General features: G+C 38.0%; 1 protein-coding gene across 5 annotated transcripts; it reads right to left on the bottom strand.

Annotated features, from left to right (window-relative positions):
* Positions 1–814: 814 nt before the first annotated feature.
* LOC148596972 (uncharacterized) lies at positions 815–14,458 on the bottom strand. 5 transcript variants are annotated; one of them, XM_088564231.1, is made up of 11 exons: positions 14,300–14,446; positions 12,956–13,058; positions 10,546–10,631; positions 9,080–9,151; positions 6,537–6,660; positions 5,997–6,088; positions 5,060–5,134; positions 3,524–3,620; positions 2,441–2,571; positions 1,360–1,519; positions 815–883 (listed from the first exon to the last, which is right to left on the bottom strand). In XM_088564231.1, the coding sequence occupies exons 2-11, from the start codon at positions 13,026–13,028 to the stop codon at positions 873–875; spliced, it is 921 nt and encodes a 306-aa protein (XP_088420357.1). In that variant the 5' UTR covers positions 13,029–13,058; positions 14,300–14,446; the 3' UTR covers positions 815–872. The 5 variants fall into 5 exon arrangements, with proteins under 5 accessions (XP_088420357.1, XP_088420356.1, XP_088420358.1 ...); XM_088564230.1 differs by having other exon boundaries at positions 14,296–14,442; XM_088564232.1 differs by lacking the exon at positions 14,300–14,446 and adding an exon at positions 14,046–14,099.
* Positions 14,459–25,281: the final 10,823 nt, after the last annotated feature.

Genomic DNA, 25,281 nt, shown 5'->3' on the forward strand with positions numbered 1-25,281 from the left:
CCGACCCTACCCACCTCTCCCTATTTCCAGTTGCAATCAAAATTCGTCGACCCCATTATCCTTGTGTCCAATCCCATTTTTCATTTAATCATCATTTCATGTTCATTTTATCATCCACTTCATGTTCATCGCCTGAATATAGATTATTATCTATTAACTATTGCTGCTCAGGCGTTAAACCCCAACAATCAATCAATCATGTTCATTTTGTCATCCATTTCATGTTCATCCAGGGTTTTTTTATGTTCACCTTTATGGTCATGTTTTCCGTATTCACTCCAGCACGTAGCATGACAGTGGTACGCCATTCAACCACCTCAAGCACAAACCTAGTTGCTCCGTAGTCAGAGTGTCTAGCCTTGACCGGATTTCTAAGCGCTATTTAGTCACCTTTTACAATAAGCTTATCGCTCCTCGTGTTTTATTCTTTTGACACATGGACCTTAACGGGGCAATACCGGTAGACAATAAAGAACGAGTGTCTTAATATAGATACTGAATAGCAAATTTATAATTGACACAATTCGACAGAATCGAAGAATGAAAAATTTAGCACGTAAAGGCAAGAAATTCATATTCCTGGGGTGAGAACTAGTCTTAGATAACAGCAACTGTACAATAAAAACACCCCCCAAAAACTACTTAAAATCTAACAAAAAGAATCACTTAACTCTGAAGTATGAACAAGATTCATAACAAACACCAGACGCGTTGTTTCAACCAATTTATAAATAAGTAGAATGTTTTTATTTAAATCCTTGACCTGCACTAAAAGATTGTTTCTATTGAGCTAATAATGAATCTGAACAATATGGAAGTCTAAATATCTTTATATTATGCATTAGAAATCGTCCGTGACTGGACAGGAGTAATTACCCAAAACCTACAAAATAGGAATAAAATAGTTATGTTTCGACCCTAGTCTTTTTTTTTTTTTTTTTTTGTATTTGATTTTAGTCTATATGTGTATAATCAGTTACGTCAAGTGCTAATGTTCGCAATCTAGATTTACTTAAGAGGAAGAATCACTCATTTAACGAGTTATCTTTTTATAGCCTAGTTGGTTGAGTGGTCTAGAGTGTTGGACATATAGCAGGCGGTGTTGCCATAGAGGTCAGATAATAGGGGTTAGAATCCCGCTAAAGGCGCGACCAAATTAGCATCGATTCTAGACGAATTTTCGCAGGTTTAAAAAAGGCTAAAACATCAATTTCGTGGTATTTTTCTTCCCGAAAATAGCAAATATTGATACACCGCGGAAATACTTTTACATCATAGATCTGCATGGTGGTTGTCTTTTACAAATCATCCTATGGTAAAATTTTTGCGTTATCTATTTTTCGACAAAATGTGACATACTAGGAACAGGAGGGGTAATGATTGCTGTTTCTGACACTTCCCCATTAATGTTCCTGACATTACACTTCCAGTATCCATAGTGATCCTTTGTTATAACCATAGTAACCATCTGGTGTTCATTTGAGTATGTAACATGAGGGTATGTTGTAGTATGATAAACCTAGATTAATAACATTCTAATATAACAATGTGTAAAACAAAGAAATGTCATTTGACGACTCACTGTAGAATAATTAAATAAATTATTGCACAACGTATGTATAAATAAGTGAAAGAAATCTACTTTAATTGTTAGTATTTCATAACATCATTAATTTGACTATAATTATGGAAAGCGGGTGGTTGTATAACATGCTAGAGTGTAATTATACGTCTATGCAAATACATTTCGTACTCGTACTTCGTAAAATCTTGCAAAGGAATGCTTTGATTCTTAAACGTGCAGTTTCATACATCAATACATGAGCACTTATACACTTGCTATATATCATTCTAACTAGATTTCAGTTATTTTATATACATCGAATTCGGGTATAAAAACTAACAATGGTATTCGAATCTTTTGAATATATAAAAAAAATTAAAAATCAAATTGACACCCCACTTTGGAGAGCATATTTGTTTACATTGCTTATGTTAGAAACACCAAATTAGTGTTCTTTTTTGTTTTTGTTTCTGTTTTTTTCTCAATTGCCTTTAACCTTTAATAGCACTCTAGGTAAGAATTATGCAACATGTGAATCATGGTTTGAAAGCTTGCATATTTTAATTTTTGATACTTTGTGTAAAATGTTGTAGTAAACAGAAATTAACATGTAGTTTTTCATATAACCCTTGTTCTTAAGAGATAAACATGATGATAGAATGTACCTTAGAATTAAAATTAATTAAGATAGTTATTTTAATGACACTAAAATACAATAGAAACTTGGTTTTCAATGTGGATTATCTCCTAAAAACACAGACGGATTGGAATGAATAATACATTTCATCATACACAACATAATAACAAAAATAAAATTGTGTATCCTTCTTTGGGGGTGTATCAGAATTTGCAAGATTCTTGTATTAAAATACATACATTCTCGTGAGACCATTGTACTGTAAACGGAAGATTACTGATATGAGCAACTTCACAATGTAAATGGACAGTACTTCCCAATGGTGCAGTCTGATTCTGAGGATATGATAGTAAAAGCGGTAGTGCTGAAACTGTGAAGGAGTTTGATTATAAAATATCAACAGAAAATTCTAACATTATATTAAAAAAAAACTGTAAATTAAATAGCTACAGTACTTCAAGCAGAACAGTAGATGATCTTTTATAAGGTACAGGTACTTGTTCCTTTTTCAGAGTACACACCGATATTTTGTTTGGTTTGTTCTGTATTGTTTACGGTTCTTTCTGATGAACGATTTAATCTTTTTCAAAATTTTATAAACTACCTAAAAATGCTTCAAAGAAAAAAAACTGTGAACAAATAGGGCAAGTATACACACACATTTCAAGCTTGACACAAGACTGAACTTTGATTGCCATAAATGTTTGATCCAGGATTAAATGTGATCAATATCCAATACGTGACCTTTTTGCCCCAAACTCCTTAACAGTTCAAATCAACTCCAGTCTTTCTTTTAAAAAACATCTTTTGATGCACTGTCAACAAGCTCTGTTTACACTTTATCAAATAATTGTCTATATATAATAAAAATGCTATTTTTTTTGTCCCATCAACCAGATCAAGGACGATAACGTCTGCAAAGTGCAACAAATGCCTAACATCTGATTTGATTAAAAGGTCTGTTATTGTTTCAGAGTCAGAGACAAAAAGTGATTTTTTTCTGTTGGTGTTTGAAATGAAAGCATGATTCATTCCAGTCTAATACTTATAAAGACAGCTGCTTCCGTACATTCACATTTGTTCATTACTCCTTCATTTAAGGAGGTAGACCTAGGGTAAGGGATAGAATTCTTGAAACCAATGGTGTTTGTATCATATTCAATTTCACCAAAGCCTACCAAGCTTTTATTTGAAATAAAAGGAAATTAGTCCAAGTTACTTTGATGCTTACACAAGATTGATGTAAAATGCTGACTACGAACGTTCCAATGATTTGTAAGATTTGTGTCATTTACCCAAGGTCTACCTCCTTATTTACTAACCTGCTTCTTTACAAAGTTTGTTGTTACATCGACTTTCATTGCAACATTTGGTACAAAATGAAGAACTATTTGAAGTTAATGGAAAAATATCACATGCCTGAAACAAACACGTTTGTAAACATCGTAAATGCATTTTACCTTCCTATATGATCAAAGATATTTTTTAATAATGACCACCTCAAAAAAGCTGGTAGGGCAATCAAGTATTTTTGTGCAGCAATGACTTTGTTGTCCTAATCTTTTCACTTGATATTCGGAAAAAATGAAAGAAAATCATCAATTTTGTGAAATAGACGATGGTATATCAAAAGTATGGTACTGCGATAAAAGGATTTACAGCTTACTCGAGTCTGCAGTAACTGTATATGACAAACAAGCTTTTAATGTTACGTCTATTAAACACCATTCATGATTATTGCGGTACGATCTGACTTATAACTACATGTAAACAAATTTAAGAGAGAAAGCAAGAAATTAAACCAATGATAAAATGAAAATGTGCAGTAACAAATAAAAGCACAGCACTAGACGCCACTAAAGCGTACCACTGTTGTGCTCTTATCCGTCTACGTCATAAACGTTAGTGCATCGGCGTATGCGTTTTACTCTATCAATTTGTATTTCCTTGAAACTAAATGTTATTGTTGTTTTTCACCTAAAAGGTTCAGTTTTGTTTGTTTGTTGGGCTTTAACGTCCGAGCAGCAATATTTCAGCCATATGCAGATGATGAACATGAAATGGATGATAAAATGAACATGAAATGATGATGAAATGAAAATGGGATGGGACACAAGGAGAATGGGGTCGATAAATTTTGATTGCCACTGGAAATTGTTTGTTTGTTTGGGTTTAACGTCCGAGCAGCAATATTTCAGCTATATTCAGAGGATGAACATGAAATTGATGATAAAATGAACATGAAATGATGATGAAATGAAAAAGGGATGGGACACAAGGACAATGGGGTCGATAAATTTTGGTTGCCACTGGCGAGGAACGAGGCATCTTTCCCAACACGGTGCACCACTATTGTTTGCGGTCAGGTTTTCCGTATCATAGCCTAGCAGAGCGCCCTAGCCCCCGGGTAAGGTTCTGAGCACTATTTAGTCGCCTTTTACGATAAGCTTAGCGCTACTGCAGGCCTATTCTTTTTACACCCGGACCAGCACGGGGCCACTGGAAATAGGGAGAGGTGGGTAGGGTCGGGCAATTTAGCCTCCTTAGGCGGAGCCCTATGGTTCCTACTCCGGGAGAATACCACACTAGGGTTCTTCAACGTGCCAGGAACGTGGCAACTTTCCCAACACGGGGCACCACTATGGTTTGTGGTCAGGTTTTCCGTATTATAGCCTGACAACCCCAGCATGTAACACGCCAGGGGTACCCATCCCAGTTGCTCTGTGGGCAGAGCGCCCTAGCCCCCGGCTAGGTTTCTGAGCACTATTTAATCGCCTTTTACGACAAGCTTATCGCTGCTGCAGGCCTATTCTTTTAACAACTGAACCTGCACGGGGCTAAAATGTTCAGAGACCTACCACTTTACGTGTACATCCAAGCTCGTACCACAGTGAGAAATCTGATGGATGTTGTTTTTCTATGGTGCTGCATTCCTAAGCAGATAGAAATATATTTTGCATAAATACAAACTGCAATTAATCTGATTTTACAAATAGTCCGGTATTTTCCAAACCGCATTTCAAATGATAGGGCCATGAAACATGACATTCACATATTGAATGAAATTCATTAATTGCCACGATAAGTCTATCTATGCGTTTTTAACACCTGGTCGCAATCGCTAAAATTCCATGCATGAGATAGAAGAGAAAATCAGTTTGAAGTATTTTCTTTAAGCGTTACTCGTGTGCGCTAAAAACAGTAATTACAATTGGCTCTTCTTTTGGCCTAATAGGATCAAGTCTATCTCGATTTTCAAGTGTTGCAAAATAATGGAATCAGTTATTACATAGATAGCCGTGATTTACCGAATGTTCTTAATATAAAAAATCGATAATTCACACTGTGAAATAAATTCGGTAATTTCTCACTCGCACTTTCACCCGCTAAATCTTCTAAACACGAATATCAATCCGCCTTTCAAAAATATTTATTCATATTGAAAACAGCAATGTATAATGAAGGAAATCTATATAATAAATAGAATAATCAATTGGTTATCTACTTTTTGCAATTAAAAATCATATTATTATCGAATGTAACAACTTGAGTATAAATCTATATACAATTCAGGCACTTCGTCTGGAATTTTAAGGCTATATTTCAAATAATTCGCATGATTCAACTAACCACACTATTCCCAATCTTCGGCAGTCCAACTAAATTATTCTGCTGAATTAAAACGAAAGATATGATCCATTTCGCATGGAATTTAAACTAGGTACCCCACAAAAAATAATAGACCCACGGTAGTAAAAAAGTAAAAAAAGGGTAGAGCAGTTTGGTTACACGTACATGATCCAATCCACAAGTCTCGGTTGTTGTACAATCGTCCGGGTGCTTTACAATATCACATTTAAAGCACTCTAAATACCGCGGACTCACAGCTGAAAAAATGAACAATATAAATTTTACTAAATAACCACTGATATCCGTTGTACACTAGGATTGGATTTTTGATGATAGTGTAGTTTACTTTATAAATAAATAGAACGCCTTCCAGTCAAAATAACTTGGTCTCTATTACACGCCTGTGGTTGGTGTATAATTCTGGGAAGTACGTCCGTCTATCACTAGTATCTTACTTTAATGGTAGACGAAGGGACAAGGTGGTTCCAAGAGACCATCTTCTCAATTGGTGGAGATTGATGTGTGCATAATTCATTATTTTTAGCGGATTTTGACAATGGACAAAAATGCCCTTTATGATTTTCAGATTACAGAAATAATGAGTTTTGTTCTATCGTTGAATTAATAATTTTCTGAGTATCATTCGTTCAGTTTATTTGTTTTTCGCAAATTTCCAAAAATTTAAAGTCATGAATTAAAACTTGCCTTGATTTTTGCAATGATTTCTATTACACATATGCTCATTACAACACTTGAAACAGTCTGGAGAAGAACGTTTAATATTCTCAATTTTTCTCCCAGTTAGAGCAGCTCCTAACTGCTGACAAACCTAAACAAAGTGTGGAAGAACACATGAATTAATATGGTGTCTACTGGAATATTTGATTTTATTAACAATGTTGACTTACCATGACTACATTACGAGAAATAATTTTGTTCTTATAGAAGGTCCAGTGGTCCAATTCTTAAGTTACTGTAAATATATTATGTTTCGCAAATTCTGTTAGTGAGCATATTCGCGGGTATCAATTTTCGTGGATTTAAAAAATGATATGCGTTATTTCGTATTAAAAATCGGGTGTACTATTTTATGCTGTTTTCTGTCCACCGCGAAAATTTCCAGTACCTCTTATGTTAAATCAAGCAAACATTTGAAGTAAATCTTCGCCTTTCACTGAATCGTAAACTGCCCTACAGTATATGTATATCATCCCAGCATTACAAAGATTAAAAACAATATATAATTTTTTAATTAATTTGGTATTTGACGTTACAGTACCAGATTATCCTATGTAACCATAAATTAAGACTTATTCTAATATGACGTGCTTCAGAGTTCTATAAACACAGCCATGGTAAAAAAAGATATACATATGACCAACATTTCGTGCAACTCATAGGCTGCGTATATTCAAAAATATGAATAAGCAAGTTCTATTAGAATCGAAATAAATCACGGAAACTCCAATTTATTACGCGCTTGTCATTCAGGTTATTTACCCCGTCGCCATTGCTCGGGTAAAACAATGCGACATAAATGGCCAGCCCGATGTGAAAATATGATTCGAGTTTCTTTTTTTTTTAATAACAATTCAATTTGAATTAAGGGTAGATCAAACCTAATAATACTAGTAAATACGTTTTCTTTGTGCATTCTACGTCATCTTACTAAAAAATTTTAATATAAAAACATTGGTCACCGAATTTGATTTTGATATAATTTAGCCATATTAAGGAGGTAAGGGAAACAACTCTTAAAAATCACTGGAACGTTTGTATTAAGCATTTTACATCAATCTTATGTAAGCATCTAATTAACTTAGATTCATTTTATTCTGCTTCAAATGAAAACTTGAGAGGCATAGGTGAAATTGTGTATGATGCAAACATATCACTGATTTCATGAGTTATGTTCCTTACCCTAGGTCAACCTCCTTAAAGCCAATACTTTACTACATTTTATATAGATTATGTAGGAAATTTTCAATCTTTCGCAAAGTTCTAAAGACTGGTGGAAAACAATCACCAAGTATCTAACCTTGAAAGAAGCCTTCGGAAAATAATGTATGTATAAATATAAATGGATTATGTTTCATCCTTTCAATCATTATTACTAAATACTCTCTCGAAGGGAGCATAAAAGCTTTTATTATCAACTGGGTCCAGCATACTTAAGGGCAGAAAAAGCATTAAAATCTATTTTGTGCATGTAAACTCGGGAGCCCACACCAGTCTAGGAAATATAACCTTGCTTCGATGATTAAATACAAATCGAATCTGAGCTTTTTGTATGATAAGGTTGGTCAAAACATGGCACCCAAATGTTTACGATTGGTTGATGGCGTTTAAAGCCCGAACAGCAATATTTCAGCCATATTCAGACGATTAACATGAAATGGATGATAAAATGAACATGAAATGATGATGATGAAATAAAAAAAGAGTTGGGATACAAGGATAGTAGGGTTGACAAATTTGGATTGCCACAAGAAAACAGAAGAGGGATAGGTAGGGTAGGGCAATTTAGCCTCCTGTGGCGGAGTGCAAAGGTTCCTTCTCCTATCGAATACCACAGCAGGGTTTTTTTAACGTGCGAGGAACGTGGCATTTTTCTCAACACGGTGCACCACTATGGTTTGCGGTCAGGTTTTTCGTATTATAGCCCGACAACCCCAGCGTGTAACATGCCAGGGGTACCCCATTCCACCACATGGGGCACACATCCCAGTTGCGCTGTGGGCAGAGCGCCTAGCCCACGGCTAGGTTTCTGAGCACTATTTTCTCGCCTTTTACGACAAGCTTAGCGCTGCTGCAGACCTATTCTTTTCACACCCGGACCTGCACGGGACCTAATGTTTACGAAAATGACTTAATCATTACCGGACAACTCGACCAAAAGACATTTCGGACCATGACAAGCAACAGTTCCTGACACTTCGGCTCATACATGTTTCAGGCCAAAACTATAGGAAAATGCATAAGGACAATAAAATATTGTATATCATGACATCTTTAACCAATTTGGAAGTTATTAATAACAGGATTGACAACAATTATGAAAAGACTTTGGTGTTCATATATTCCATTGGGAGCGTTTAAGGTTTCACCTTCCTCATATTAGAAAACATATGTCAGTTAGATTTTGAAAGATGAAAGAAAAGAATGCTCGGTGCACTAGGTCTCCCTTATAAACAATAATGTAAATTTGTAATATTATTATATGTAAAGAGATTCTAGAATATGCTTACAAATTTCGCCATACAACCAGATTCGTAAACGTCATAACCCGTTCTTTTCGTTGTTCGTCTTGTGTAGCATTCCTACATGAAACAAAATGAACTTGTTACGAATGCTATGTTGTTGTTAGTGACACTAGTACACGTAAGGAATTTAAAAAAATGTCGTTGAGGTGTACATACACAGAAAGCACGAATAAGTAAAATTGTGCGTTGCTTGATTTGACTATTGTTTTTGTAAGTTATACATGATTGATCGAGCCCCTTGCAGGTCCGGGTGTGAAAAGAATAGGCCTGCAGCAGCGCCAAGCTTGTCGTATAAGGCGAGAAAATAGTGCTCAGAAACCTAGCCGGGGCTAGGCGCTCTGCCCACAGAGCAACTGGGATGTGTGCCCCAGGTGGTGGAATGGGGTACCCCTGGCGTGTTACATGCTAGGGTTGTCAGGCTATAATACGGAAAACCTGACCGCAAACCATAGTGATGCACCGTGTTGGGAAAGATGCCACGTTCCTCGCACGGTTAAAGAACACTGCTGTGGTATTCGATAGGAGTAGGAACCTTTGCGCTCCGCCACAGCAGGCCAAATTGCCCTACCTTACCCATCCCCCCTTTTCCCAGTGGTAATCAAAATTTGTCGACCCTATTATCCTTGTGACCCATCCCCATTCCACCACCTGGGGCACACATCCCAGTTGCTCTGTGGGCAGAGCGCCTAGCCCCCGGCTAGGGTTCTGAGCATTATTTAGTCGTCTTTTACGACAAGCTTAGCGCTGTTGCAGGCCTATTCTTTTAACACCCGGACCTGCACGGGGCGGGAAATCCTGACCGCAAACCATAGTGGTACATCGTGTTGGGAAAGATGCCACGTTCCTCGCACGTTAGAAAAACCCTACTATGCTATTCTCCCAGGTTTTCCGTATTATAGCCTGACAACCTCAGCATGTAACACGCCAGGGGTACCCCATTCCACCACCTGGGGCACACATCCCAGTTGCTCTGTGGGCAGAGCGGCCTAACCCCCGGCTAGAGTTCTGAGCACTATTTAGTCGCCTTTTACGACATGCATAGCGCTGCTGCAGGTCTATTGTTTTAACACCCGGACCTGCACGGGGCACGGAATAAGTAATTATTTCACAAAATAAATTATTTTACATGACGAATTTCATGTAAATTTTACGTGAAAAAGTAAAAAAAGTGCATTGCTTGATTTGACTAACCTAATTATTTCACACCACTTTTAGACGAAGTTGACCTAAATTTGTCTAATGAAAATTGTAACCGAGTTCATGTGAAATTCGGGCGAATCACGCTTTTATACGAAATCCATATAAACTATTAAATGAAATTCATGTAGAGTGATTTCACATGAAAATCACGTCAATTTCTTTTGAAGTTCGCGTGAATTTTACGCGAACATAAGCCTTCGTAGTTTACATGCAACTGTCCACAGATATCTACTGACAACAATGTAACTCACCTCATTTTCAGCACAACGTATCACGTGGTTGCATTCCGCAATATTGGTAAAATTATTACACTGATAACAAGAAGTGAGACCAGCACCTTAAAAATGAAATGTAGATACAAATCAAGGAAAATATCGCTACAAAAATAATACATAATATATTTCAAGTCAATATGCTTTTACTAAGACAAAAGGTTTGCAAAGTAGTACATGTAATATTTCAGTTAACAAATTTGTCTCATGATTGGTCGATTAGTGGGGTTTAACGCCCGAGCAGCAATATTTCAGATATATTCAGGCGATGAACATGAAATTGATGATAACATGAACATGATTGCTTGATCATTGAGGTTTAACGCCAGAGCAGAAATATTCCTTTGACACCCGGACTTGCACGGGCCACATTCGTGTCAAAAACTATATCATATGACTTTCGTAAGTCCGTAATCTAATGATTGATTGTTGAGGTTTAACGCTGGAGTAGCAATATTTCAGTTATATTCAGCGGATGAACATGAAATGGATGATAATGAAATGGAAAATGGGATGGGACACAAGGATAATAGGATTGACAAATTTTGATTGCCACAGAATACAGGAGGGATGGGAAGGGTCGGACAATTTAGCCTCCTGTGGCGGAACGCAAAGGTTCCTACTCGTATATCACAGCAGGGTTCTACAATGTTCGAGGAACGTGGCTTCTATCCCAAAACGGTGCACCACTATGGTTTGCGGTGAGGTTTTCGTATTATAGCCTGACAACCCCAGCATGTAACACACCAGGGGTACCCAATTCCACCACCTTAGGAACACATCGCCTGAGCACTATTTAGTCGCCCTTTACGGTAAGCTTAGAGCTGCTGCAGGCCTATTCTTTTCACACCCGGATCTGCACGAGGCAATAGGGTCGAGAAGTTTGCCACAAGAAATATGGAGGGATGGGTAAGTCGGGTAATTTAGTCTCCTGTGGCGGAGCGCAAATGTTCCTACTCCTATCGAATACCACAGTAGGCTTTTTAACATGTGAACAATGTAGCCTTTTTTCCTAACACCGTGAACCACTATGGTTTGCGGATAGGTTTTCCGTATTATTGCCTGGCGACCCCATCATATCAAACGCCTGGGGTACCCCATTCCACCACCTGGGACACACATCACAGTTTAGATATGCGTAGAGTAAATTACAAATACTGCATTAAGATGCTCAGGAATATTTACTGATTATTGGGGTTTAATACCCGAGCAGCAATATTTAGGTTTATTCTGACGATGAACATGAAATGACGTTGAAATAAATAAATGTGAAGGGACACAAGAACAATGAGGTCGACAAATTTTGATTGCCACTGGAAATATGTTTGTTTGTTTGTTGGGGTTTAACGTCCGATCAGCAATATTTCAGCTATATTCAGACAATGAACATGAAATGAAAAAAAAAGAATGGGTCACAAGGATAATAGGGTCGACAAATTTTGATTGGCACTGGAAAAAGGGAGGATGGGTAAGGTAGGGCAATTTAGCCTCCTGTGGCGGAGCGCAAAGGTTCCTACTCCTATCGAATACCACAGCAGGGTTCTTTAACGTGCGAGGAACGTGGCATCTTTCCCAACACGGTGCACCACTATGGTTTGCGGTCAGGTTTTACGTATTATAGCCTGACAATCCCAGCATGTAACACGCCAGGGGTACCCCATTCCACCACCTCGGGCACACATCTTAGTTGCTCTGTGGGCAGAGCGCCTAGCCCACGGCTAGGTTTTTGAGCACTATTTAGTCGCCTTATACGACAAGCTTAGCGCTGCTGCAGGCCTATTCTTTTAACACCCGGACCTGCACGGGGCGCCACTGGAAATATGGAGAGGTGGGTAAGGTCGGGCAATTTAGACTTCTGTGGTGCAGCCCAATGGTTCCTACTCCGGAAAAATACCAAAAAAGGATTCTTTAACGTGCGAGGAACGTGACACCTTTCCCAACACGTTGCTCTACTATAGTTTGCGGTCAAGTTTTCCGTATAATGGCCTTACAATTCCATCATGTAACATGCCACAGTTGCTTTGTGGGCAGAACGCCCTATCACCGGCAAGGGTTCTGAGTACTATTTATTCGCCTTTTACGACAAGGTTAGCGCTGCTGCAAGTCTATTCTTTTGACACCCGGACCTGCATGGGGCGTGACATTAAATGGGTAAAAAAAAAATGAATACAAAATTATTCATGTGCAACCCACTGCCTAATTTTTAATAGACTTTCTCTTAAATCATAAATGTGGATATCAACTAATATTATATACATGGTGACAGAGGGGTGACAATTCAAAGCATGTTGACCAAGCATATTCCATATTGGACGTTATATATAAAATGCGTGTATGATTTCATTTATCCAAAGTTTTAAGTTTATTAAAGGTATTTCATTTAACCTACCTGAATGGAATTCGACAGTTCGTGAGCAAATGCGTAGGAATACCGCCACGAATAATGTGCTTAAACCCTTCATAACAAGTTATGGATGTTTGATCACAGCAACCTACAATTAGAAATGCCCAGTCATGTTTTTGGAAAGAAAAACTGTTGTTTGCTTTTTAATATTTCAGTAAATTTCGGAAGGCTTATTTTCTATTTATGAAAGCAACATTGTTTACAGAGTAATCAGGGGAACCAAGGTTATAGCGGTAATCAAAAGAATGTAATCCAGGGACAAAGACCAGACATGGAAAACAGACAATCACAACAGACATAAAGTAACTAAAATCATACATACAAAGCAACAAAATCAAATTAGTAACTCGGACTGCACTAAAAGCTGGAAGCATGGACCAGGTGCACCGGTAGAGTTCAAAGTCTTTACAACACACTTTTGGTTATCATATAACCGGTAGATTTATCTTATTCTATTAATATAGTATCTCAAACTACACAAAATTATTACACAGCATTCAATATGAACACAATTGTTCAGTCCAATCACTCAAAGTAGGATTACTCCAGAAACATCGTTGTATCCGGGAGATACTGATGATGCCCCGGCAGATAAAATATTTGTCTAATACATTTCAAGCTACACCATGAGTAAGTCACTTTTGACTAAGATGCTAATAAGATTTTCGACCGATTCTCAATAAAAATATACATGAGCGTGAAGAAAAACACGTGACGATAATAATTGTATAAGGCTTAAGCGTACAAAGTAGCAATTATTTTACCTTGCTGAGTTTGATAAACTATTACGATTGATTGATTGCGGGTGTTGAATGCCCAAGCAGCAATATTCAGCTATATCAAGTCAATGAACTAATTCTAATTGGTCCAAGCGTTCTTGGTTTATTGTGCGATAACTAGCAAATACTATTCTATTTTAAGAATAAATAAAAATACAAAAATAAAAGGACCTTTTCACCATGGATATATATATTTTCCCAATAATTCAATTTCTACAGGTACAGACGTTTATTTATTACTGCAGATCTTATTTTTCATGAAATCCGTAGTAAAATTTCTGGCCAATAAAAATAACCTTGGTTGTTCTGTTTAGATTAACAGGTCGTACAAAGCATTGCCGTGTTGACAAGTGTGGAAATTATGTGACTGATAAGGAGAGATCCAAAAAAAACGAAAATAGAAAATATTTTCAACCTGCATTTCAGAAAGCATTTTTGTCTTTACAGACGCTCTGATCTCTGTTTCGTTGGGTTGAATACTTCATCTTCAAATTGGACACAACCTAGCATAACAAAAGATATACACTAAATGAGTGTCAGTCAAACCTGCTTTTAAAGTCTTAGTTGTTAACTCCTGTTCTTCGTGTATTGTATTCACTTATCTTTCTCCAAGAACGTGATTTTCTTCTCCTACGAAGATAATAGGTGCAAGGTTGTAACTACGATGACTAGTAGGCTATTTTGACTTCGTTGGAACCGGTGATTGATACATGTTTATGACGATTAATCCGTTTCACATGCAGGAAACAGTGAATAAACCATTCTATAGGCCAAATTGTCTCTTGCAGATCCGAGTGTCAAAGGAAAAGGCCTGCAGCAGCGCTAAGTTTGTCATAGAAGGCGACAAAATATAGCTCAGAAACCTAGCAGGGGGCTAGGCTCTCTGCTCACAGACCAACTGGGATGTTGGGGTTATCAGGCTATAATACGGAAAACCTGACCGCAAACCATAGTGGTACACCGTGTTGGGAAAGATGCCACGTTCCTCGCACGTTACAAAAACTCTGTGATATTCTCCAAGAGTATAAATCTTAGGGCTCCGCCACAGAAGGCTAAATTGCCGGACCCTACCCACCTCTCTTTATTTCCATTGGCAGTCAAAATTTGTCGACCCAATTATCCATGTGTCCATTTCCAATTTTATTTAATCATCTATTTCCTGTTCACCACCAGAAAAGCCCCGTGCAGGTCTGGGTGTCAAAAGAATAGGCCTGCAGCAGCGCTAAGATTGTCGTAAAAGGCGACTAAATAGTGCTCAGAACCTTAGCCGGGGCTAGGGCGCTCTGCCCAAAGAGCAACTGGGATGTGTACCCCTGGTGTGTTACATGCTGGGGTTGTCAGGCTATAATTCGGAAAACCTGACCGCAAACCATAGTGGTACACGGTGTTGAGAAAGATGCCACGTTCCTCGCACGTTAAAGAACACTACTGTGGTATTCTCCCGGAGTAGGAACCATAGGGCTCCGCCACAGGAGGCTAAATTCCCCGACCCTAACCATCTCTCCCAATTTCCCCTGGCAATCAAAATTTGTCGACCCCATTGTCCTTGTGTCCCATCCCTTTTTCATTTCACCATCATTTCATGTTCATTTTATCATCAATTTCATGTTCATCGTCTGAATATAGCTGAAATATTGCTGCTCGGACGTTAAACCCCAACAAACAAACAAACAAACACCGCCAGAATATAACTGAAATATTGCTGCTTGGGCGTTAAATCCAACAATCAATCAAAGCAGAGCGCCTAGCCCCCTGCCAAGGTTTCTGATCACTATTTAATCGGTTTTTCGATAAGCTTAGCGCTGCTTCGGGGCTATTCTTTTGACAATCGGACCACAGAGCAACTGATTAGTGTCCCAGGTCGTCGGGCTATAATGCGGAAATCCTGAAAACAAACCATAGTGGTGTACTGCGTAGGAAAAGATGCCACATTCCTCATAAAGAACCCTGGTGTAGTATTCGATAGAAGGTACCTTTGGGTTCCCTACCAGAAGGTTAAATTGCCCGACCCTACCCACCCCTTCCTATTTCTAATGGCAATCCAAATTTTTCCACCCTATTACCCTTGTGTCCCATCCCATTTTATGTTTATCGCCTGACTACAGCTGAAACATTGCTCCTCGGGTGTTAAACCCGAACAATCAATCATTGTGCACCATTTTCAAAATGCACCGTATCGATTGCAAAGCTGTGGTGATTGTCTTGAAATCTATCGATAGTGAAACTGTTAAATTATTAAATAATCCGAGCAACAGCCGGTTAATGTATGTTTATGTGCTCATGATTATGACTATGTGACATAACATTAATATTATCATGTTGATTTGCTGTGTTATCATCGTTCAAGGAGACGTGACACCAAATAAAATCATAAGAACATGAAATGAAAAAAGGGATGGGACACAAGTATATTAGGGTCGACAAATTTTGAGTTTGTTTGTAGGGGTTTAACGTCCGAGCAGCAATATTTCAGCTATATTCAGACGATGAACATGAAATTGATGATAAAATGAACATGAAATGATCATGAAATGAAAACTGGGATGGGACACAAGGAAAATGGGTCGACAAATTTTGATTGCCACTGGAAATAGGGAGAGGTGGGTAGGGTCGGGCAATTTAGCCTCCTGTTGCGGAGCGCTATGGTTCCTACTCCAGGAGAACACCACAGTAGGGTTCTTTAACGTGCGAGGAACGTACCATATTTCCCAACACAGTGCACCACTATGGTTTGCGGTCAGTTTTTCCGTATTATAGCCTGACAACCACAGCATGTAACACGCCATGGGTATCCCATTCCACCATCTGGGGCACACAACCCAGTTGCTCTATGAGCCGAGCGCCCTAGCCCTCGGCTAGGGTTCTGGGCACTATTTAGTCGCCTTTTACGCCTTCCAACCGTGTTGGGAAAGATGCCACGTTCCTCGCACGTTAAAGAACCCTACTGTGGTAATCTCCCGGAGTAGGAACCATAGGGCTCCGCCACAGGAGGCTAAATTCCCGACCCTACCCACCTCTCCCTATTTCCAGTGGCAATCAAAATTTATCGACCTCATTGTCCTTGTGTCCCATCCCGGTTTTCATTTCATCATCATTTCTTGTTCATTTTATCATCAATTTCATGTTCATCGTCTGAATATAGCTGAAATATTGCTGCTCGGACGTTAATCTCCAACAAACGCAAGTTCCCGTCGAACTCCGGTGACAAGCGTCTGCTTGATCAACTTCTCGGTATTGTATGTTGTTCGCGTAAAATAAATCAGAGATATCCGAACTTACGCCGAAATGCATTCTGGCTTCTTCGGTTTTTGGACAACCGATTTAAACGTAAACATCTCCTAGCAACCCGATCACTGTAAACATGGCCGATGTTTGACAATGTAAATACTGGGACCGAGAATTAAAATCTCACCGGAATGTAACGATTCAATGTTTATGGAGAAACGACGGTAGGTGTCAATAAAATTGTAGAAAATATTTTTATTCAAATTTTAACAGTATTTATGTGACGCCGAGTATAGAAGCCTTCGTTTCTAATTCTTACAAAGCCTTCCCATCCAAAGCTTTGGAAAGCAAGATTTTTTGTCCGATATTAACTTGAGTACCAAAGGTCCTAAAAATTATCGTGGAGAATCCAAAATCCTGATTAAACCATGTCGACACAATCAAATTACAACACCAACCATGGCTACAACACCCCTACATGACCAGGATACCGATGTTTCTCATCACACAAGACCCGAATTTCAGCTGTCCAGAACCAAATCAGGAGACAGCCCAGTTTCAAGACGACCGGAACTGGCATTTTCAAGAACAGAAACACCTCCATATGTAACTTTCGTCCCAACCAGAATTAACACATCATCATCCATCCCACCAAGGCCTCATAACAAACAGACAGAAGCTCCAACCCGCAACTTCTGTAAAATAACACTCCAACCGTTTTTTGGAAAGAATGACAGTCCAGTTAAGTTCTGGACACTATTTATTTAGTTCTGTTCGTTGCTAAAATTGACGGAGGAGCAGAAAACGGGCCGTGTTCCTTCTCATGTGGCTGACCAGGTGAAAGACTGGTACTACACTCTGGCTGAGGGAACCCGTACAAACCTGAAGCTTCTTAAACAGGCCTTCATCGATCGTTACTACACTCTTTAAAATATATTTCTTTACTAAAGGTTTAAAATCGGTGTATGGCGAACTAACGTCCTTTATTATTTCATTTAATGCCTTCTTGGCAACCCTGAATACCAACATGTGACTCTTAATTGCCGAAAGACAGCTAAAAGAGCCAGAACAAATAAACTGTGAAAGCAATGGCAGTACCCTACATGACGAAGATACCAATGTTTCTCATCACACAACACCCGAACCGAATCAGGAGACAGCCCCAGTTTCAGGTCCGGGTGATAAAAGAATTGGCCAGCAGCAGCGCTAAGCTTGTCGTTAAAGGCGTCTAAATAGTGCTCAGAACCTTAGCCGGGGGCACACATCCTAGTTGGTCTATGGGCAGAGCGCCCTAGCCCCCGGCTAAGGTTCTGAGAACTATTTAGTCGCCTTTCACGTCAAGCTTGGCGCTGCTGCAGGCCTATTCTTTTAACACCCGGACCTGCACGGGGAAAAGGAACGGTTTAACCACCTCTGCATGTGTTTTAATATGTTAATGTTGTTGAGCGTATAACCGTTGCATGGAGACACAACACTACGCTTTTAAGCAAGTCAAACTTTATATAATACATAAAGTAACATGTCTACTTGTATTGGAAACAAGGCTATATACATAGTGATTAACTAGTAGATTTACACTTTTTTTCTCTTTTCCAATTTTTAGAGTGCTGACCTTAATCCAATTGAAATGGTTTGGAGCCAGCTTAAGCGTAACCTTTCAAAAAAAGACCCTCTTCACTAAAGAGGACTTGGTGGGTTCTATTGAGGAGTTCTGGGCTACCCACATGACAGTGGAGCAGTGCACAACCTATATCGATCATGTCTTCAAAGTGGTTCCCGTTTGTTTGTTAATGAATGGACAGGCAACTGGTAGTATGCCCGACAGACTTTTCCGTAAGGAGCCTTCTCGTGGGAAAAACATCCGCTATTTCCAGGATTTACTGTGGTCACCTGCTTACGACGTGCAGAGGAGGATGTGTAGGGTTTGAATCGACTCAAACCGTGAAGAATTGAAATACACCATCTTGATGAATTATCCCACATACATGTATAAATTGTTATAGAGACTGTTTAATATTTTGATTACATTCACGTGTGGATCAAAGTGAAATACTACATGTATGTGTTTTCATTAGGACAAAATGTGCATGACATACTTGTATGATTATGCCCCAGTTACTGGAAAGTATGTGTTCGTGTATAGCGTACATTGGAACCACTTTGTACATACTGTAAAATTTTCATTGTTTCTTCTGGACAGATTGACTACGAATTTTGTATAATTTTATATGGATGGGACATTCTACATGTACTGTATGTGTTGCTTTCTTAACATAGCTATGTTTATAAATAATGTGCCTGATATTGTCCATTGTTGAATGTTGAATTTCCACAACATGCAACTTAATATTATAAACTAAATACCCATTTATATGGAGTTATGTTTGTACAAGTTTGTTACTACTTATAATTTTATATTAAATAATATGATATCTTTTCGCCTTTATTAACTTTATGTTGATCACAATATATACTCAAGAAATACGGAATTACCTGGTTTCAAAGGAAATTCGTGAAACACGGAATATACTTGTATCGTCATATTCAATCCTCTTCTCAGGGACAAAAACTCTTGCACCTATGATTCCTTTTCCATAATAAAAAAATCGGTACATACTATGTAGCTAAAATAGACCTAGGCCCCGTGCAGGTCCGGTTGTTAAAAGAATAGACCTGCAGCAGCGCTAAGCTTGTCGTAAAAGGCAATTAAATAGTGCTCAGAACCCTAGCCAGGGGCTAGGGCGCTCTGTCTACAGGGCAACTGGAATGGGGTACCCGTGGCGTGTTTTATGCTGGGATTGGCAGGTTATAATACGGCAAACCATAGTGGTGCACCGTGTTGGGAAAGATGCCACGTTTCTCGCACGTTAAAGAACCCTACTGTGGTATTCTCCCGGAGTAGGAACCTTAGGGCTCCGCCACAGGAGGCTTAATTGTCTGACCCTACCCACCTCTCCCTATTTCCAGTGGCAATCAAAATTTGTCGACCCCATTGTCCTTGCGTCCCATCCCTTTTTCATTTCATCATCATTTCATGTTCATTTTATCATTGATTACATGTTCATCGTCTGAATATAGCTGCACTAGATGTATCGAGCTCTTGGTTAATGTTTTGAAAACTGTTTTTCCAACTTAAATATCTTTCTGGTTTGTTATCGAAATGAGTAAATCTAGACAACAATAGACCCTTTTTCATAATATAATTTGTCAATTCATTGACCGGTGTTGTCTGTGTATTGTCAGTTTTATTGTCCATTTGTGAAATGAAATTTTCAGATTTATCTACATTTCCTATTAGATTTCACTTCGTTGTCATGATTGTTGTTCAGGTCCAATATACCTCTCGGATTGAATTCATTCACATCAGGCCCCGTGCAGGTCCGGGTGTCAAAAGAATAGGCCTGCAGCAGCGCTAAGATTGTCGTAAAAGGCGACTAAATAGTGCTCAGAAACCTAGCCGGGGGCTAGGCGCTCTGCCCATAGAGCAACTGGGATGTGTGCCCCAGGTGGTGGAATGGGGTACCCCTGGCGTGTTACATGCTGGGGTTGTCAGGCTATAATACGGAAAACCTGACCGCAAACCATAGTGGTGCACCGTGTTGGGAAAGATGCCACGTTCCTCGCACGTTAAAGAACCCTGCTGTGGTATTCGATAGGAGTAGGAACCTTTGCGCTCCGCCACAAGAGGCTAAATTGCCCAACCTTACCCATCCCTCCCTTTTGCTAGTGGCAATCAAAATTTGTCGACCCTACTGTCCTTGTGTCCCATCCTGTTTTCCATTTCATCATCATTTCATGTTCATTTTATCATTCGTTTCATGTTCATCGTCTGAAGCCCCGTGCAGGTCCGGGTGTTAAAAGAATAGGCCTGCAGCAGCGCTAAGATTGTCGTATAAGGCGACTAAATAGTGCTCAGAATCCTAGCCGGGGGCTAGGCGCTCTGCCCACAGAGCAACTGGGATGTGTGCACTAGGTGGTGGAATGGGATAACCCTGGCGTGTAACATGCTGGAGTTGTCAGGCTATAATACGGAAAACCTGACCGCAAACCATAGTGGTGCACCGTGTTGGGAAAGATGCCACGTTCCTCGCACGTTAAAGAACCCAGCTGTGGTATTCGATAGGAGTAGGAACCTTTGCGCTCCGCCACAGGAGGCTAAATTGCCCGACCTTACCCACCCACCCCCTTTTTCCAGTGGCAATCAAAATTTGTCGACCCTATTGTCCTTGTGACCCATCCTTTTTTTTCATTTCATGTTCATTTCATCATCATTTCATGTTCATCGTCTGAATATAGCTGAAATATTGCTGCTCGGACGTTAAACCCCAATAAACAAACAAACAAAAATCATCGTCTGAATATAGCTGAAATATTGCTGCTCAGACGTTAAACCCCAACAATCAATCAATCAATCATAACGGGTGTACGTCAAAACATGGATGCTATAAAAATATAGTGCATTTTTTTTTTTGCCTCTCTACAAACTAATGGTTTGTCAAAAGATATGAATAATGACTTATAAAATAGAGCAAACATCACACTGTAAGATGAAGAACTTTTTTAAAAGAAAATCTAATATAATATCATAAAAATGTTCCACTGAAAAGGTTGGTTTGGTGAGTGCAAAACGAAAGTGAAAGTAGGGAAAATGGCTATTTATAGTTCAAGACTACTTTTCTGTCCGATCTTCGTGGACTCCCCCTATTTTCATTGCGGGAAATTATTTTTTCACATGTCCTTAGAAATGCTACATCAGTGAAAGTTTTATTGAATCAATTTGCATATTTTTTTTAAATCCTAAAAATATGCACTTCACTATAGAAGTCTATGGGAAAATTAATACGATACTGAGACCTTAAAGGTCAACCCAATCGTGTGTAATCTGTGAAGTTCTACCAGGAAGTAAAAAGATAACATTCCATACTATAACAACAGGGCGTTTTCCTCGTTGACGTTCAAAGAAGTTAACTTCGTGCTAATTGGGAATACTGACCAGTAAAGAGTAAGATTTACTTTTCCATTCAGCTTTTACTTCAGTTCATTGTACAATCTTCCTATATTGTCCGTACTTAATTATTTCATAACTGTCGATAAATGTCAAGGGTCAAACTTTAAGACTGTACTAAGACTAGGATTTTTTTTTGGGGGGGGGGATATCAAAACAAAATAAGTTCTGCCACATACATTCGTCTATAGTCTATAAACAAGTATATTCAAGTACCAGTCCACATAGAATTCAGACACTGCCTATCAATGGTATAGTTGATTCATGGTGTAGAATCAAAGTACTCATGTACTGAATCAATTTATATCGATCGTTTGTATGCCTCAAATAATCGTCGTATTGCAAACTTTGCAAGAGTTTTCGTTCTCGATTTGGCTTCATCTGGTTGATTTTAGTGGGAGATAAATGTTTGATTTTCTATAAAGTGCAAATCTGTATGCAGAAAAGGTTGTTGTGTAAAAATATAGGATATGTAGACTAGAAAAGCATCGTTTTTTTGCTGGTTTTTTCTTGACCATGAATCACTTTACCATTGGTAGTGTCTGAATTTTATGCGGACTGATACTTAATGAATGAAAAAATGTAGCAACATGCATTGTTATAGAAGAACTTAGTTCAAAATACTGAATACGTAATATAATCATGTATTAAGAAAAACCTACGTATTAACTACTACTTGGCTTTGGGCAATGTGCATCGGTATGAGAAAGCGCATAAAGGTAGACCGAGACCAATCATAGCTCGATTTCTATACATGAAAGATCTAGAAACTGTCTTGTCAAATGCATATAGACTGAAAGGTACTCCCTTTGGAATTAACCGCCAATTTTCAGAAGAAATTAAACAGGCCAGGCGTAGTTTATACCCAATACTTAAAGAGAAGCGAAAGCAAGGATGCCGAGTAAGACTTGTGCGTGACGTGTTATACGTAGACGGAGTAGTGTATGAGGATCAACCATCGGATGACTCAATGTATACTAGACCAAAAACTCACGGGGATGCGACAAGATCCACGCCTGATACCCGCAACTCTAAGCGCCGACGCATTTCATCAACGCCAAGTCGGTATTAGGACACCGGAAGAAATTCAAATAATGACTGTGGAACCTCTTTGATTGATAAACATGCAAATATTAAAATATTAACTATAAATTGTGATGGCATATTGAAAAAAAGCTAACTATCCTGAATTTATAGATTTAGTAAACTGTTATGGTTTTATCATCATTTTGGAATCTAAGACTGATGATTTAGATAAAACAAACATACCAGGGTATAATTTTGTTCTTAAAACAGAAAACCGTTTAATAGAGTTAAATCCGGAGGTATTACCTTTGAATAGAAAACTGAATATGATAATTTTATTTAAACTGTAGAATCTGAAAGTAAGCTTATGTCATGGTTTAAAGCCTTAAAAACTTTGTTTAATATAAACGATGATGTTATTATTGGAAATGTTTATAGAACTCCTGAAAATTCTTTGTACAGGGCAGAAAATTCCTTTAATGAATTAGAACAAGAATTTTTGAAATTTTCTCAAAATTTTCTCCTAAATGGATATTCCAATGGAAGAACTGGTACAGATCGTGATTTTATGGAAGTTGTGAATGATAACCATAGTCCTTTTGATAATACAGTAAACTACGCTAACATGTTACCTCAGTATGATATTTGTACATTCGAAATAGTATGGACTCTGTAAAAACAAATTATGGAAATCAATTGTTGGAGTTTTGCAAAAATAATAACTTATTTATTCTAAATGGTAGAGTTAATGGTGACAAAAACGAAATTTTTACTTGTAGACAATCAAGTGTTGTAGATTATTGTATTTGTTCTGTTTATTTTCTACCTTATGTTGGTACTTTACATGTACTAGATTTCTCATCATTGTACTCTGATGCCCATTGTCCCATTTCTTTAGCTCAATATTTTACACCTGCTTATGACCTTTACAAAGAGGGTACTGTAAGTGTTGACTGTAATTATAAGACAATTTTTTAAAAATGGGATAATGATAAAGCAGAGGAATATAAAGCATGCATAGATGTGTCAAAAGTAAATAGTATGATTCTGCATTTGAGTCGGGTTGATACAGTTGCTTTGACTCGAAATGACGTCAACGAATTAGTGTATGATATTAATAATATTTTGATTGAACCTGCAGAACCTTTTATTTGGTTCATACTATCCTCAACATTCTACTGATGAACGCGACAACCGCAAAGAAAGTAAGCCTTTGCTTAGTCAAGAGTGTTGGGAAAAGAGAAAAGCTTTCCTTGTAGCTAAGAGACGTCACAAGTGTAATAGATCTTCTTTACACATGCCTGATCTGAAGACAAAGGAAAAAGAATACAAGTATAAAATAAACAAGGCAATGATTACACATCGACGTCAAATGAGAAAAAAAGCTTAAAGCTCTCAGAAGTTGTAAGGAATATTAGGAATATATTAAACTCAAATCGCACCAGAAAAGCTCCGGAAATTTCCATTGATTAACTTTTTCAAAGATTTAAATAGCGCCGATGACGACAGGGTTCAAACTCCGAATCCGCATAGCGATGATGAAGATTCAAATTCAGTTATCAGTGATGAGATGTCTGGAAATGAAATTTTAAAATGTGTTTAAAATTTAAAAAATGGTAAAGCCTGTGGCGATGATTTAATAATTATTGAGTATATTACAAATACTTGTCATATTCTTATGCCCCTATACATAAATTTTTTAATATTGCATTTAATTCTGGTATAGTACCAGAAAGTTGGCTAGATGGCAATATTATTCCATTTTATAAAAATAGGGGAGACAAATCAGATAAAAAACTATAAACCCATAACTATTTTAAGCTGTATGGGAAAATTAGTCGCATCAGCTTTGAATTTAGGCTAAATGCCTTTTTAGAAAATTATCTTTTACTTAATGAGAACTAATTTGGCTTCAGACATGGTTATTCAACTATTGACAAAATTTTTACTTTAGATTTGTTGAATGAATTGCTTCAAAAGACAAAAGAAGAAAAAACTCTGCCTTGATTGAGTTTGCTAAGGCCTTTGACACGGTTTGGCGTCCTGGTTTATAGACACAACTGCTAAACTCATCAATTAATGGTAAGATATTTTATGTTATTGTTAACATGTATAGAAATGTAAAATCTCGTATTTTTAATGGTAGAGAACATTCAGATTATTTCCCTGTATTATAGGTGTTAGACAAGGAGAAAATTTGTCCCCTGCACTATTTTCATTATATGTAAATGACTTGGAAGATTTATGTATAGTAAAAACATTATTGGTCTGAAAAG

Source organism: Perna viridis, chromosome 15 (genome assembly GCF_037379345.1).
Source record: "Perna viridis isolate PV_CMFRI_1.1 ecotype Kerala chromosome 15, ASM3737934v1, whole genome shotgun sequence".
NCBI classification, from domain to species: Eukaryota; Metazoa; Mollusca; class Bivalvia; order Mytilida; family Mytilidae; genus Perna; species Perna viridis.